The 16,566-nt window shown below is 39.9% G+C and overlaps 1 protein-coding gene across 1 annotated transcript in view; it reads left to right on the forward strand.

Annotated features, from left to right (window-relative positions):
* Positions 1-16,566, forward strand: part of LOC124280905 (unconventional myosin-XV-like) — a 145,460-nt gene that overhangs the window by 83,141 nt on the left and 45,753 nt on the right. The window contains 2 exon segments of the mRNA XM_046716891.1: positions 10,854-10,938; positions 15,765-15,854. Coding sequence (XP_046572847.1) covers positions 10,854-10,938; positions 15,765-15,854 — 175 coding nt within the window.

Genomic DNA, 16,566 nt, shown 5'->3' on the forward strand with positions numbered 1-16,566 from the left:
TCAGTTGAAACATTTGGTAGATAAAATTTAAGGTGTAATGATTTTAGTGCAATTTCTATTTCCATCAGTGAAAATGACATTGCTACTTTTCGATAGACACAGAGACCAAACAAAGAGAAAGCCTTAAACTGGTTGTAAACAGTCTTTATTCACATGTTCTATGCATTTAGATAAACAATTTCCAAACTGTTTCGATGTTTTAAAGGTCACATAAACCCTAGGGGGTAAAAATACATCAATCACTAACTGGCATCATTATAAATGAAACCCCGTCATTAAAACTACTCATTTCGACCTTTAAATGACTTAAATCGACCTTTTTGACAACAGTGCACAATTCTCACCCGCGAACGAAATTTCAACCAATCAGAGCGGCGCGCGTCTGTGACATCATATGAGGAATAGCTTTGAGGGCCGATGCAGAATTCATCTACATTTTAGGGGTTAAATTATCTTGTTTACAGGCTTGTATAAACCTGAAATCGTGACAATTGTTGTGGAAAATAAAAGCTATATGTTCTCACAATCTACTGTCATTTAATTTTGTCTCCTGCTTTGCCTAGTTTCCGAGTTACAACTTGTTTTCGTGAGGCGATTCTGTCAAAATCGATTGGTGTCGTTAGGCCCTATTTGTATAATGACTGATCCAAATCGATCCCATTTCTGTGTTTTTACCTCGATATTTAATCATGTCATGTAAAAATCTGTTTGTATTCTCAAAAACAGTGTCGGCCCATAAGTTTTCACATGCAATACAGCAATTAATACTCCCTTCTTGTAACCCGTGTTAGGTGGTATAAACCTACACATGTTATTTGTCATCATTCACTTGATGGTCAGTTAATGAATTTATAACAGGTATAATTAGTGGTAACACACTTAGATTACCCGACAAAGGTTCCCATTTGGCATTTCTTGTGTCTGGAGTAAATATTCAACATTATAAACATCGATCAAAGGATTAACCGATAACACGCTGATTGATTAATTACTTTTATCTTACACAGCGGAATTGTCAAAAGGTAGTGTTTATGTATGTAGATTTACTAATCTATACTGAATACACTCTGTCGTGTCGGTGTCTGCGTAAAACAACGTCCTTCTTTCAAAGGATTAACCGGCAATAAATTGATTGATTGCCCATTATTGGCTAACTAAATTACTGTTTTTAAAGAAAAGCGGACATTATGCAATTAGTTGCCAGGTGTGCTATCTTGGGTGACCAATGAGACTATACACCAATACCTGAAAAGATTTATCACTTTTAGGTATATTAAACTGTTAAAAGACACATCATTTGGAACAGTTTTGTGGATATTGATGGATACATTCCTCGAACAAGGTAATGGCCTGATATTGTTCCTATAACTTTAATCTGTTTTAATTTTAATATTTGCATTTTGATTTGATTCATTTGTCGTAGCATTCAACAGAATCATTGTTTTCGCCGTGAAGTGTAATGAGTCAGACAACATGCACTAGGGTGTGTGTGCGAATTATGATTCATATTGGCAAACTATAAAATGTCTAGATATTACAGTTATGTTATAAATTCACTATAAGTATCAGCAGATTGTCTGCTTTTTATTATTTTATTTAGTTTCAAAATGCATACAAGTATGATAATAAACTAATCAGGAGTATAAGACCAAATATAAAGACGCACATTGACTAGTATCTACATACTGGTGAGTGGACATTAACCATGGGAATGTAGCAAGAAATGTATCGCAAGCAGTATTGTGACTTCGACCCCCACCTCGGCCTCGTGGAAGAAATCGTTATGTTATAAGTTGTGTCATGCAAAATCCGTTTGGTTATGATTTCAATACATATTTAACTACGAGTAGAAAGTAGTCTTGATTATCTAACTTGATGAAAACAAACTATAATCTCATTAATTCTAACAGATTTTTATTTTTAAAAAATGGCTCTGTCGGGAACATCCGCCAGTCTGAGGATAAATGGTATTTAGGTTTGTTTTCACCGAGTTACAAAATCAAACTACTTTCTACTGGTAGTAAAATATGTATTTTATTGATGGCCAATAGGATTTTGCATGACATAGCGTATAACATAACAATTTCTCTCGTGGCAGCGAGGTGGGTGTCAATATAATACTACTTACAATATTATTGTTACTTAGACCACAACCTCACTTCGAGGAAGAAATCGTTATGTTACAAGTTGTGTCATAGAAAATCTTTATGGTCATCAATCATATGCATATTTTACAACAACTAGTAAGTAGTTTTGATTCTTTAACTTCAGTGAAGCGATCTGAACACAAGTAAGATATCGCTTCAGGCTTCCACAACGCTTCGCCAAGACTCACAAACATAACCGATTTAGCACGAACTGCGGGTCCTGTGGAAATCTGTACATGGGGACACCATCGCCCGACCCTAGGAGCAATTGGCGACAAAGCAACGATTCGCATGTCATCGTTGATGAGAAATCATCAAAATGATGACCGTGCTACACATTCTATACAACTAACTGAAAATCGCTCATATGACGTCACTGCAGTGCTCTGGCTGCAATCGAGTTCGTAGAACTCTGTCTGTGGTTTTATGTTGGCGGGGCAGAGGGAAGCAGGCGAATTTTTGGCCACTTTTAATCGCCGGTATTAATTAACCACAAGTTTTTAAAGAATAAATTTGGTGTTCCGCATAAGACTAACCACAAATCTTTCATATGTAATGGTTAAAAGAGTAACAAAAAACAAAGTTTAGTGGTTCTTTAATATACCAGCTATGATTTAATTTGACATATATAAACGTTTATGAAATACAAGGAATTATGCGATATTTGTTTCATTTTTTTATCTTCCACCCAAAATTTTGTTTTTGATGCATTTTCAAATTTATTTGTACTTACCGAAAGTTCCACCCATTGTCTCCCAGATGAATAAGATAGATATGTAACAATGATTTGTTTGTGAAAAGAACACTAAGTGGTGCTATTTAACTTACACCAAACAAAGGTACCAAAATGGTTTTCGTAAAGCTTGAGGTTATAAAACATGAAAGAAACCATGATATGGCTTCAGAGTTTCTATAGTCATTAACATATTGTGCATGCAGAACAACAGTGAATTTGGATGTTAGGCAACATATAACCCATCTAATCACAGGATATACAAGGTATGATGTTGGTATTTGTAGGCAATTAAGAAAACGAGCCTTCAACTTCACTGATCCACCAACTTGTCACTTTTGGAGATTAGTGATGGCAACTGATTTTCATAAGAGGCAAATATGTTGACTTTACATTGGTAAAAAGAATTACAAGGTGCAAGCAATTCTACTTTGGACACCTTATACCTAGCTGTGTACACTTTTCGTTGGAATCAAACACATATCCTTATAACAACAGTCGATCAAGATGTAGTATGGCACTGACCAGTGAGTCAGGTTCATTATAAGAGTAGGGATGCAATTTCTAATCCCAATTAGCCTACAGTATTTTTGTATGTGAAATGGGATGTAGGCGAATTGAGATGTAGGCGAATAGAGACTAAACCATTCAATCTGTATGGTGAACTGTTAAACAATGTCCAGGAAACTCTGATAATCCTCTGAAGGGTGGAATACAGCCAAGTATTTATCACTTTAGGAAACTGTTGTAACCGGTTCCTTCAAGCATAATTTTATATATTGACTTTTTATTGTCATACCTCATTGTAATGTCATTAAACTCTTGATATTTTAAACAAAATATGACCAGCAACTGCCATCTCTGGGACAACACTTGGCATCATTGGTTGATCTGGTAGTTGAATTAGCTACAAAGTACATGATTGGACACAGTGAAAGTTTTCAAATGGTCAATGTTGTTTATTTTGAATATCTGTATGTATACATCTTAGATGATCTCTGATTGAAATATTGGTAGATTCTTTGCAGTGACAATGAAAAATGAGATAACTTACCCAGTACATGGAATTCCTAGGGCAAGTCAGAATGTATGGAAAGCAAAGCTTGCTGAAGTTTCATGCAATGCACTAAATGTCTGTTTGTTTTCATGCAAGAAATTCTTTTTATTTCTTTTCACTTGTTATCGAACAAGGGTAAATTCACATAGTACATGTGATTTATTAATCAAGACAAAACAAAATGATAATGCTTATTTTAATAATAAGTTATGAAAGAAATTTTTGTTGTAATGGATAGGACATAGTGTGGTTGCAGATTATATTAATATATGTTAATAACAAACTGAGTTATTTATACCATATTTTGCTGTTTGTTACTATATATATATTTTTCAAATCCAGACATCTGTCCTCAGACTAAATGTGTGTGTCCTATGTATGCCCAAGCCCATCTTCACCTCTACCTGCTATCCTCAGACCGCCTCCGTGGTGTAGTGGTTAGAGCGTCCGCCCAGAGAGCAGAAGGTCGCGGGTTCGATCCCCGACCGCGTCATACCAAAAGACGTTAAAATATGGTACTTGTTGGTCCCTGCCTGGCGCTCGGCATTAATGGGTACAACAAGGACTGGTCGGCTCGGAGTCAGTATAATGTGTCTGAGTGGGGTATTCATGCTACACTGCGGCATGGTATCTCAGTGGGCTAGCACTATAAAACCAGCTTACGTCTGGGCTAGTACAAGCAGTCGCACATACACATACACACGCATGCAAGTCGTCATATGAGCGAAATATTCTCAAGCACAACGTTAAACCCAATTTCACCTCACCTCACCTCACCTCACCTCACCTCACATGTTACCCTACCACACCCCTCAGGTATACATGTCTGCCATCCACCTTCAATACTTACCTATCTCATATCAAGGCCCCACCCACTGAGAGTAATTTGTGGTACTGCAGAGTGTGTGCATATAGGACATCCCCCTGACTGACAAGAATGTGTAACACTGGTGCAGGTATATTTATGGTCATATTTGACACCAGGGGGTATCAGTGAAGCTAGCACTACGACACTGATATGTCCTAACTTCTAGTCAAGAACAGGAAAACTGTGTAAGTTAGATCTTATCAATATATCGTGTTAGTCTCTCGTAACATTTGTAATGTGTTGTTCTCTTTAATAGGAATATGTTCCTGTATTTCCCATGCAGTTGTTTGATATTTCATTAAATTATGCCTTTGCACCTGTGTTACTGTATCAAATGTTCTATTTATGTCAACATGGGTCATAATTCTTATAATCACTTGTGCACTGAAGCTCTCCTTTAGAAAAGGCTGTTTCTTCACAGTTTAGGAAATCTCAGTCAAATCATAAGGTAAAATAAACCTCAGATATTTGAAGTATTACATAAACAAGGAGGGCCATATCTAAGTGATATTGTAGCAAGACCAGCTGTTCCCATTGATCCATCACAGGATCTATACACACATGTTGTACTGAATATGCCAGCTAGTGTATACGGCCATGAACTTCATGGACATTGAAATACAGAGATCTATAAGTCATGGAGCAGTCATTCTCATCAGGAGAAATAACAGTATTTCTCACTTCCACCAGTGAGAGTGATGATGTGTCAGAGATTGGAAGGTACAATGGATGTGATTGGATACTTTAAATGGAGCACTATTACTTACATGGATGTAGATTCCTATACCAGCAGATTGTTGTGGATATGGAGGTTTACACAGGATATACTGGGTGTGGATGAGCTGGGTGTACTAGCTGAAAGTTGGTAAAGTTTGTCAGAATGATGTCTATGCCCTGTGTCAGTGTACAGTATTTTGGTGATTTAGTACATTTATGTGGCATGTGTTCAGCCATCATTGTTCTCCTGTATTGATTACCAAATGTGACTCATTTCAAGTAATGCAATTCAACCTTCACTGTAGGTACAATGGGTGTCTGTTCTTTTGTTGCAAACAAATTGGATTTACTATACAACAGAAAGTCATTTTCATCGCAAATGAATACATGCAAGTTTCTAAAGCTTTTCAGGGGTCTGTCCAGGGATTTGCCTAATTCCCTATCTGTAGCAACATAAAGGAAATACAACAACTCTGTTTACATATTTCCTGTTTCAAGTCATTATATATTTTAATTTGACATGTTATAGCTTTGTGCCAGGCATGTGTGTAGAATTGTACAGTCACTGCAGTAGACATTGTAAACAGCAATAGATCTGTTGGATGAGCAAGCTTTTATTGCATTGGCAGTAAATGGGACTGTTCAGTTTGTTCAAGGTAGAGGGTCAGTCTCGTGACTATATTTGTACTAATTCAGGACAGGTTTTCTACATGTGTACAGAAGTCATTGAAACAGCAGCATATCTACATCAGTTGTTTACAAGGAGCATTATGTAACATTTACCTGAAATAGTGACACAACACCTGTGTAGTATCAGCTGGGTATAGTCAAGTTGAACCAGCAATCCATATCTGAACTTGTTGGCTGTCTGTGTATGGAAGGGGAGGACTGTGATGGGCTCTCATCCATGATACAGGCATCGGTGGACCAGTGGGAGGTTTGGGAATCCTTGTTTCATCTTTTCTGGTTTTTGATTTTGTATCAATTTCATGAAGTTTATGACAAGTGGTGTAATCCATTGTGTGTACTAAAACTATGGCAACAACATTCATGATCATTGGCAGGAACTTACCTTTACATACAGGACCCCTGTCAGACTACCACTGTTGAAGCCCTGACATCTGGCATGTTTCCTATTTCCAATACTCAGGAACATATGGATCATACTTTATAGGTGCAATGTTTCATGTGAATACTTGATGTCCCCTACAATGTACTGACTGTGATGTATATTTTATACTACATGGGTGCAGTGTATGAGGTCAGAGCTTGATATCCCCTACAATGTACTGACTGTGATGTATATTTTATACTACATGGGTGCAATGTATGAGGTCAGAGCTTGATGTCCCCTACAATGTGCTGACTGTGATGTATACTTCATACTACATGGGTGCAATGTATGAGTCAGAGCTTGATGCCCCCTACAATGTGCTGACTGTGATGTATACTTCATACTACATGGGTGCAATGTATGAGTCAGAGCTTGATATCCCCTACAATGTGCTGACTGTGATGTATACTTCATACTACATGGGTGCAATGTATGAGTCAGAGCTTGATGCCCCCTACAATGTACTGACTGTGATGTATACTTCATACTACATGGGTGCAATGTATGAGTCAGAGCAATGATGACCCCTACAATGTACTGACTGTGATGTATACTTCATACTACATGTATGGTGCAGTGTATGAGGTCAGAGCTTGATGTCCCCTACAATGTGCTGACTGTGATGTATACTTCATACTACACGGGTGCAGTGTATGAGGTCAGAGCTTGATGTCCCCTACAATGTGCTGACTGTGATGTATACTTCATACTACACGGGTGCAGTGTATGAGGTCAGAGCTTGATGTCCCCTACAATGTGCTGACTGTGATGTATATTTCATACTACATGGGTGCAATGTATGAGGTCAGAGCTTGATGTCCCCTACAATGTGCTGACTGTGATGTATACTTCATACTACATGGGTGCAGTGTATGAGGTCAGAGCTTGATGTCCCCTACAATGTACTGACTGTGATGTATATTTCATACTACATGGGTGCAGTGTATGAGGTCAGAACTTGATATACCCTACAATGTACTGACTGTGATGTATATTTTATACTACACGGGTGCAATGTATGAGGTCAGAGCTTGATATCCCCTACAATGTACTGACTGTGATGTATATTTTATACTACACGGGTGCAATGTATGAGGTCAGAGCTTGATATCCCCTTCAATGTACTGACTGTGATGTATACTTCATACTACACGGGTGCAATGTATGAGGTCAGAGCTTGATGTCCCCTACAATGTGCTGACTGTGAAGTATACTTCATACCACATGGGTGCAATGTATGAGGTCAGAGCTTGATGTCCCTTACAATGTGCTGACTGTGATGTATACTTCGCTTAAAATAATATCCATCAAATGATCCTTTTGGTCTTAATACATAAGAACCACAGACAAACATGGTGCACCAAGAGAAAGGGAAAAATGTGATTGAGAAAAAAAAATATGAACTATTTACTGTGTCAATAAGGATCAATACAGGTAACGACCACTACCTGTCATGATCAAGAGAAATAAAGTTACCTGCACATAAAATGTCAGTTTTGAAGCAAGGCATGAACTTGACAAAACATAGTCACAGTGCAGGTGCAATGAGTGACTCATCGATCAGCTGATCAGTGCGAGTTTTCTTACCAGAGGCTGGTCATCCAATGCCCAGGCTTGCTGACCAAATGCATTTGGTGAAATGTATATGTTTACATTGCCATTTATTGTGTGATGTAACAAGATACTGGACAGAATCCTTTATTGAGCCATGAAGTAGTTCTGGCTACAGCGAAAATATCACTTTCTCAACATCATGAATCTTGGTCTTTAACAGCTAAGTATATAATATATAGGTCATTCTAGATAATGCAGTGTATTAAGTCAGTGCATTGTGTGGCCTACAGTATCCCCTACAGCGTTATATCAGTCATACTGCATGGGTGGAATATATGAGGTCACTGCATAATGTGCTTCACAATGTCCTAAATAGTGAGGGGCGGTGGGGTAGCTGAGTGGTTAAAGTGTTGGCTCGTCACGCTGAAGACCCTGGTTCGAATCCCCACATGGGAACAATTTGTGAAGCCCATTTCTGGTGTCCCCCGCCGTGATGTTGCTGGAATATTGCTGGAATATTGCTAAAATGAGGCATAAAACCAACTTCAGTCAGTCAGTCCTTAATAGTGAAATATAGGTCATCCCACATAGGTGCAATGTGTAAGGTCAGTGCTTAATGTGCTTCACAGTGTCTTTGACAGTAAGACAACAGTGCTGCTGCATAGGTGCAGTGTAAGGTCAGTGCTTAATGTGCTTCACAGTGTCTTTGACAGTGAAATATTGGTCATACTAGAATGTATGAAGTCAGTGCCTTGTGTCTACTTCATACTTATGTGGTCATTCATTGGTGTAGTTGCTTAGTCTTCATTTCAGAAACATACAATTTCACACATGATGGTTATTTACATGTGCTTCATATTGTGCAGTCCTGATGCAGTGCAGCTGCAGAACAACAAGCTAGGATGCAAGGTCTTGTGTTTATGTACACCAGGGTAGAGATGGTGCAAGGTCTTGTGTTTATGTACACCGGGGCAGAGATGATGCAAGGTCTTGTGTTTATGTACACCAGGGTAGAGATGATGCAAGGTCTTGTGTTTATGTACACCGGGGCAGAGATGGTGCAAGGTCTTGTGTTTATGTACACCGGGGTAGAGATGATGCAAGGTCTTGTGTTTATGTACACCAGGGCAGAGATGGTGCAAGGTCTTGTGTTTATGTACACCAGGGCAGAGATGGTGCAAGGTCTTGTGTTTATGTACACCAGGGCAGAGATGGTGCAAGGTCTTGTGTTTATGTACACCGGGGCAGAGATGGTGCAAGGTCTTGTGTTTATGTACACCGGGGCAGAGATGATGCAAGGTCTTGTGTTTATGTACACCGGGGCAGAGATGATGCAAGGTCTTGTGTTTATGTACACCGGGGTAGAGATGATGCAAGGTCTTGTGTTTATGTACACCAGGGCAGAGATGGTGCAAGGTCTTGTGTTTATGTACACCGGGGCAGAGATGATGCAAGGTCTTGTGTTTATGTACACCAGGGTAGAGATGATGCAAGGTCTTGTGTTTATGTACACCGGGGCAGAGATTGTGCAAGGTCTTGTGTTTATGTACACCAGGGCAGAGATGATGCAAGGTCTTGTGTTTATGTACACCGGGGTAGAGATGATGCAAGGTCTTGTGTTTATGTACACCAGGGCAGAGATGATGCAAGGTCTTGTGTTTATGTACACCGGGGCAGAGATGGTGCAAGGTCTTGTGTTTATGTACACCGGGTTAGAGATGATGCAAGGTCTTGTGTTTATGTACACCGGGGCAGAGATGATGCAAGGTCTTGTGTTTATGTACACCAGGGTAGAGATGATGCAAGGTCTTGTGTTTATGTACACCAGGGCAGAGATGGTGCAAGGTCTTGTGTTTATGTACACCAGGGCAGAGATGATGCAAGGTCTTGTGTTTATGTACACCGGGGCAGAGATGATGCAAGGTCTTGTGTTTATGTACACCAGGGCAGAGATGGTGCAAGGTCTTGTGTTTATGTACACCAGGGTAGAGATGATGCAAGGTCTTGTGTTTATGTACACCAGGGTAGAGATTGTGCAGTGTTAAGGCATGGTAGACATGTCTGTACACTGTATGCCTCTGCCCTGAGCAGACAGACTAGACCTGTGGGTGGTGGGATATGTTTAATCTGCAGCTCATTCACCACAGGCAGAAAAAAAATGTGTTTGTCATGCCTGAAGCAAATTTAGAAAACATAAACATGCTAATGCCATGATTGTGTTTTTCTATTAAATGTCTAGAAGCAAGCATGTTCATGATTGTGGTTATTTGAAATTCATTTCATTAGAATATATTGAGTTCTTTGATATGGCTACTGTTTTCATTAAATAGATACATCTCACCATGATTTCCTGTCATTTCTTAATTAAACACGAAAGCAAATGTTATCAGTGATCTCTTTGGTTAGATTCAATATCCTTCCCTCACAAACATGATATACCTTGGAAACTATGTACTGAATGAGTTGCTAGAGGAACATCAACACCGGGAGGTGGATTGAAATCTTGGCCGACACTGCCACTACCTGACATGTTACTCATCCATTCTGCCACCTCTCCCTCCCGAATCAAAGCTGGTCTGTAACTAGGCCATCAAGTCTGTGCCAGTCAGGGACCAATAACACTGGTTCTGCAACTTCATGGAATGTTCCTGTCTTAATTTCAGAAAAAAGTTCAAAGCTCTGCGCAATGGAATCATCAAAGCACAGGCCCAGTTTCGGATGTACAGGCAGCGGGTTCGTTATTTGCAGGTATGTTTACATATTTTTAATTAGTTTTATAATGATCACTTTGTAATTTTTGTTCCTTTTATCTTGGAGCTTTCATTTTAAACATCTGTAAAACCCATCCAGTCTGCATGGTATGGGTATAAGCTGTGTTTTCTGTTGAGTTATGTAATGCGCAGAACAGAAGCAGTGTTTGTGTTGTACACTGATCCAACAAAATATGTTAAGGGACAATTTTGTTTGTTTTCTCAACATTGCTAGATGGAAGAGGTAACTCAAGTTTAATTTTAGATGTTAGATGTTGTTATGAGTATGGAAAGATTTTGGTTTCAAAGTCTTCCATTTCTGTTGTAGGATCTTATAGCTAGCTTGAAGTTGATAGTTATCTGGTAGGAAAACTAGCAGTTTGTGTGTACATCTTTCTTGGAATGTTCCTGAATATTGGTTATTTTGCACTTTGTGGACCAGAAAAAAATCATGCAAACTCATCTGAGTGTTGTGCTAGTGCTGTCAGCTAGATATATAAATTTGTTCAGTGTATTAAGCAGTGTGCTGTCCACTGCTCAGTCCTGTTGTGAACTACATCCTAAGCCTAATGTTTGTTGTCCTAGTGCTATAAGCTAGATATGGTAGTGGAGTGTATTGTACTGGTCCACAGCTTAGTGTTGTCCTAGTGCTATAAGCTAGATATGGTAGTTGAGTGTTTTGTACTGGTCCACAGCTTAGTGTTGTCCTAGTGCTATAAGCTAGATATGGTAGTGGAGTGTATTGTACTGGTCCACAACTTAGTGTTGTCCTAGTGCTATAAGCTAGATATGGTAGTGGAGTGTATTGTACTGGTCCACAACTTAGTGTTGTCCTAGTGCTATAAGCTAGATATGGTAGTGGAGTGTATTGTACTGGTCCACGGCTTAGTGTTGTCCTAGTGCAATAAGCTAGATATGGTAGTTGAATGTATTGTACTGGTCCACACCTTAGTGTTGTCCTAGTGCTATAAGCTAGATATGGTAGTTGAGTGTATTGTACTGGTCCCCAGCTTAGTGTTGTCCTAGTGCTATAAGCTAGATATGGTAGTGGAGTGTATTGTACTGGTCCACAGCTTAGTGTTGTCCTAGTGCTATAAGCTAGATGTGGTAGTTGAGTGTTTTGTACTGGTCCACAGCTTAGTGTTGTCCTAGTGCTATAAGCTAGATATGGTAGTTGAGTGTATTGTACTGGTCCACAGCTTAGTGTTGTCCTAGTGCTATAAGCTAGATATGGTAGTGGAGTGTTTTGTACTGGTCCACAGCTATGTGTTGTCCGTCCAGATATGGCCATCCAGTGTATTTAGTAGAGGGCTAGTCCCCAGCTTAGTGTTGTCCTAGTGTAATCAGCTACATATGGCCGTCCAGTGTATTTAGTAGAGGGCTAGTCCCCAGCTTAGTGTTGTCCTAGTGTAATCAGCTAGATATGGCCATCCAGTGTATTTAGTAGAGGGCTAGTCCCCAGCTTAGTGTTGTCCCAGTGTAATCAGTTAGATATGGCCATCCAGTGTATTTAGTAGAGGGCTAGTCCCCAGCTTAGTGTTGTCCCAGTGTAATCAGTTAGATATGGCCATCCAGTGTATTTAGTAGAGGGCTAGTCCCCAGCTTAGTGTTGTCCCAGTGTAATCAGCTAGATATGGCCATCCAGTGTATTTAGTAGAGGGCTAGTCCCCAGCTTAGTGTTGTCCTAGTGTAATCAGTTAGATATGGCCATCCAGTGTATTTAGTAGAGGGCTAGTCCCCAGCTTAGTGTTGTCCTAGTGTAATCAGTTAGATATGGCCATCCAGTGTATTTAGTAGAGGGCTAGTCCCCAGCTTAGTGTTGTCCTAGTGTAATCAGCTAGATATGGCCATCCAGTGTATTTAGTAGAGGGCTAGTCCCCAGCTTAGTGTTGTCCTAGTGTAATCAGCTAGATATGGCCGTCCAGTGTATTTAGTAGAGGGCTAGTCCCCAGCTTAGTGTTGTCCTAGTGTAATCAGCTAGATATGGCCATCCAGTGTATTTAGTAGAGGGCTAGTCCCCAGCTTTGTGTTGTCCTAGTGCTGTGAGCTGGATATGTTCATCTAGGGTCTTGGGCAGTATGTTAGTCCACAGCTTAGTGTTGTCCTAGTGCTATAGACTAGATATGCTCGTCTAGTGTCTTGGGCAGTCTGTTAGTCCACAGCTTAGTGTTGTCATAGTGTTATAAGCTAGATATGCTCATCTAGTGTCTTGGGCAGTGTGCTAGTTGACAGCTTAGTGTCGTCCTAGTGTTATAAGCTAGATATGCTCATCTAGTGTCTTGGGCAGTGTGCTAATTGACAGCTTAGTGTTGTCCTAGTGTTATAAGCTAGATATGCTCATCTAGTGTCTTGGGCAGTCTGTTAGTCCACAGCTTAGTGTTGTCATAGTGTTATAAGCTAGATATGCTCATCTAGTGTCTTGGGCAGTGTGCTAGTTGACAGCTTAGTGTCGTCCTAGTGTTATAAGCTAGATATGCTCATCTAGTGTCTTGGGCAGTCTGTTAGTCCACAGCATAGTGTTGTCCTAGTGTTATAAGCTAGATATGCTCATCTAGTGTCTTGGGCAGTGTGCTAATTGACAGCTTAGTGTTGTCCTAGTGTTATAAGCTAGATATGCTCATCTAGTGTCTTGGGCAGTGTGCTAGTTCAAAGCTTAGTGTTGTCCGTGTGTAATCAGCTAGCTATTGTGTCCTAGATTACTGGTTAAAGCATTTGCATTCATGGTCTAGATTCGGATCCCTAGTTTCTGGATTATATCAATTAAATGATTTTAGGACTAATTCTTGTAATTTATGACTTAATGAAATCATGTCATAAATGCAATATAGATGATTATTTTCACCAATCCAAAAGCAATCACTCACTCACTCACTCACTCACTCACTCACTCACTCACTCACTCACTCACTCACTCACTCACTCACTCACTCACTCACTCACTTACTCACTCACTCGCACTCACTCATGCTCACTCACTCACTCACTCAGTGAGACTGAACGAGGATATATAAATTTTACAAAAGATTGGGCCTGGTTTGCACTAACTCGGCTGACCTACATCTGCATCTGCTCCACGCCTTCACTGTGCATCCCTGAACATCGCGGAGCCTGTGAAGCGTGACGCAAACAGCAGACCATGCCTCCAGGTCTCCCTCACAAAACAAAATAATGATATTCATGGCATTTAAAAACTCCGTCCAGACTTTAGTTTCACATGCATTTTGTGGAGATAATAAAGATAGTTAGACAAAAATACACCAGCTAGTCCATGAATCACATCTGATAGTAAGTAACCCCTCACAAATGTGACAGATTATGCTTGTATCAGATTGTTAGATCAATGTGCATATTGTTTAAAGGTTTTCACTTTGTATGAGATGTCTAAGTATTGATAATAAATAAAAGCAATAAAGCCATTTCCATGATTATAAGAATTTGGATAACCCAAGATTTAGAGTTCAGATTCCAGTGTTACTATTAATCACCATTTCTAATAGCTGAATGATTTCCACTAAGGAACATTTCATCATGTTCTAGGAGAGCGGAAGCTTGTGGGTTCGATCCCCGACCGCGTCATACCAAAAGACGTTAAAATATGGTACTTGTTGGTCCCTGCCTGACGCTCGGCATTAATGGGTACAACAAGGACTGGTCGGCTCGGAGTCAGTATAATGTGTCTGAGTGGGGTATTCATGCTTCACTGCGGCATGGTATCTCAGTGGGCTAGCACTATAAAACCAGCTTAAGTCTGGGCTTGTACAAGCACCCGCACATACACATACACACGCATGCAAGTCGTCATATGAGCGAAATATTCTCAAGTACGACGTAAAACCCAATTTCACCTCACCTCACCTCATCATGTTCTATGGTATACAGTGTAAAACAGTTTGAGCATTCAGAGCATTATAGAAATGTAGAGCAGATCCTCAAACGTACATGCTTGGATGAGATGGTAATGTGACTGTTAGCCTCCTAGTGCTGCAGCTTTGGTTGTATACTCACCAGGAAGTTGAGATTGATAATCATGTGCCCTCTGATCCATTGACTGGGGTAATTATGTAGCACTTTGAATATACTTTACGGAATGGATTTGGCACTTGAAAATTTTTATTATTTCTGTCATACATTCTGTTTTTATATTTATTCTGTTATTCTGGTCTATAGTTATTAAAAACAAGGGGTCAAGTACACCACACCACTCCTAAAGCTGTGTTAGGGAATAAATGGAGATTCTCAAAAGTTTCAAATTTAATTTAAAAGGTCAAGTCTTTTTGTACTTGTGTAAGTATTCCTGACACTAGAAAAAGGATCACTGAAGGAACTGTAGACAATGCTGTACTGTTGATGCCATGGGAGGATTCAGTGGTGGGGAACTGTTACTGTTACAGTGCAACCGACATGGGTAATACGGTAGTTTGATCTACAAGGAATATACTGATGCTCGACCTAGTGGTAAACAAAAAGTGGGTTTGATGGTATTATCACCCAACATGGCCTCGGGAGATGATACAAACGTTTCTCTGCTGATGATATCTTACCACTGAAACATTTACATATAGACCCACAGAGGGACTGATCGTCTCCGCACCAAGGTGATATGTCGTCTGTGTTACTGACAGTCAGACTGAACCGTGTTGACTGTGGGTGTCTGGATGAGCTAACACTGTTGTAGGGATGTAGGTGGAACTCACGTCCACTTTCTTGATGTATGTATTCAGGGTAGTTTCTAAACTCTGTTATGATTGTATCGGTGAAATGTTCACATTCATAGTTGTGCAGTAGTGACTTGATGTCAGTGTTTGAATGTTCCATATGTTGCAGACAAGAGAGCAAATACGTCAGAAGCTAGAGGTGGAACGCCAGGCTCGCAAACAGAAGGAGGCTAAAGAAAAAATGGAACGTGAAAAACGGGTGAGTGGCTGTTGAGTTGTAACTACGTGTGTGATGATAGGCTAAGTGTACAATATGGAGCAGCATCTGATACATGACTCAAACACTGTTGTGTCAAAGTTGAAAGGATTCACGTAAATACCTCGAGTTATCAGAGGTTCTTCTCAACTGCAAAGTGACTAAATAAGGAAGGGAACAAGCTTAAGGTTGTCATATCAAAGTTTGACACAACAGTCTTTGACTGCATGAGCTTTCATACGAGACATCAAATATTCAAATTTTAATCCTTATGATTACAATATGTACAAAATGGTACTGTACATGTCAATTCATTGAGGTTGCGGCTAGAGTCTGTCACTTCACAATGAAAGATTTCATGTGTTAGAATACAAAAAAAGAACATTGACATTGATAAAAAAGAGGTATCAGTCCCCGTGTAGGACTAATCTTGAAGCATGCAGTATTGCATAACCTGACACAGTGTGTCATAGTGGACGTCTATTTCCCACAGTCAGACTAAACCTTGCTGTTTGGTCCTGATGAATGTAGCACCTGGTGATTCAGCATCGCTGTAGAAGGGGGTCAGGAACATCGCTGTAGAAGGGGGTCAGGAACATCGCTGTAGAAGGGGTCAGGAACATCGCTGTAGAAGGGGGTCAGGAACATCGCTGTAGAAGGGGGTCAGGAACGTGTTCAATGCCAAGTATTGATTACACTGCTTGGGTGAAGTGTT

This window comes from Haliotis rubra, unplaced genomic scaffold (assembly GCF_003918875.1).
Source record: "Haliotis rubra isolate DU_JTF1 unplaced genomic scaffold, ASM391887v1 Scf276, whole genome shotgun sequence".
Lineage (NCBI taxonomy): Eukaryota > Metazoa > Mollusca > Gastropoda > Lepetellida > Haliotidae > Haliotis > Haliotis rubra.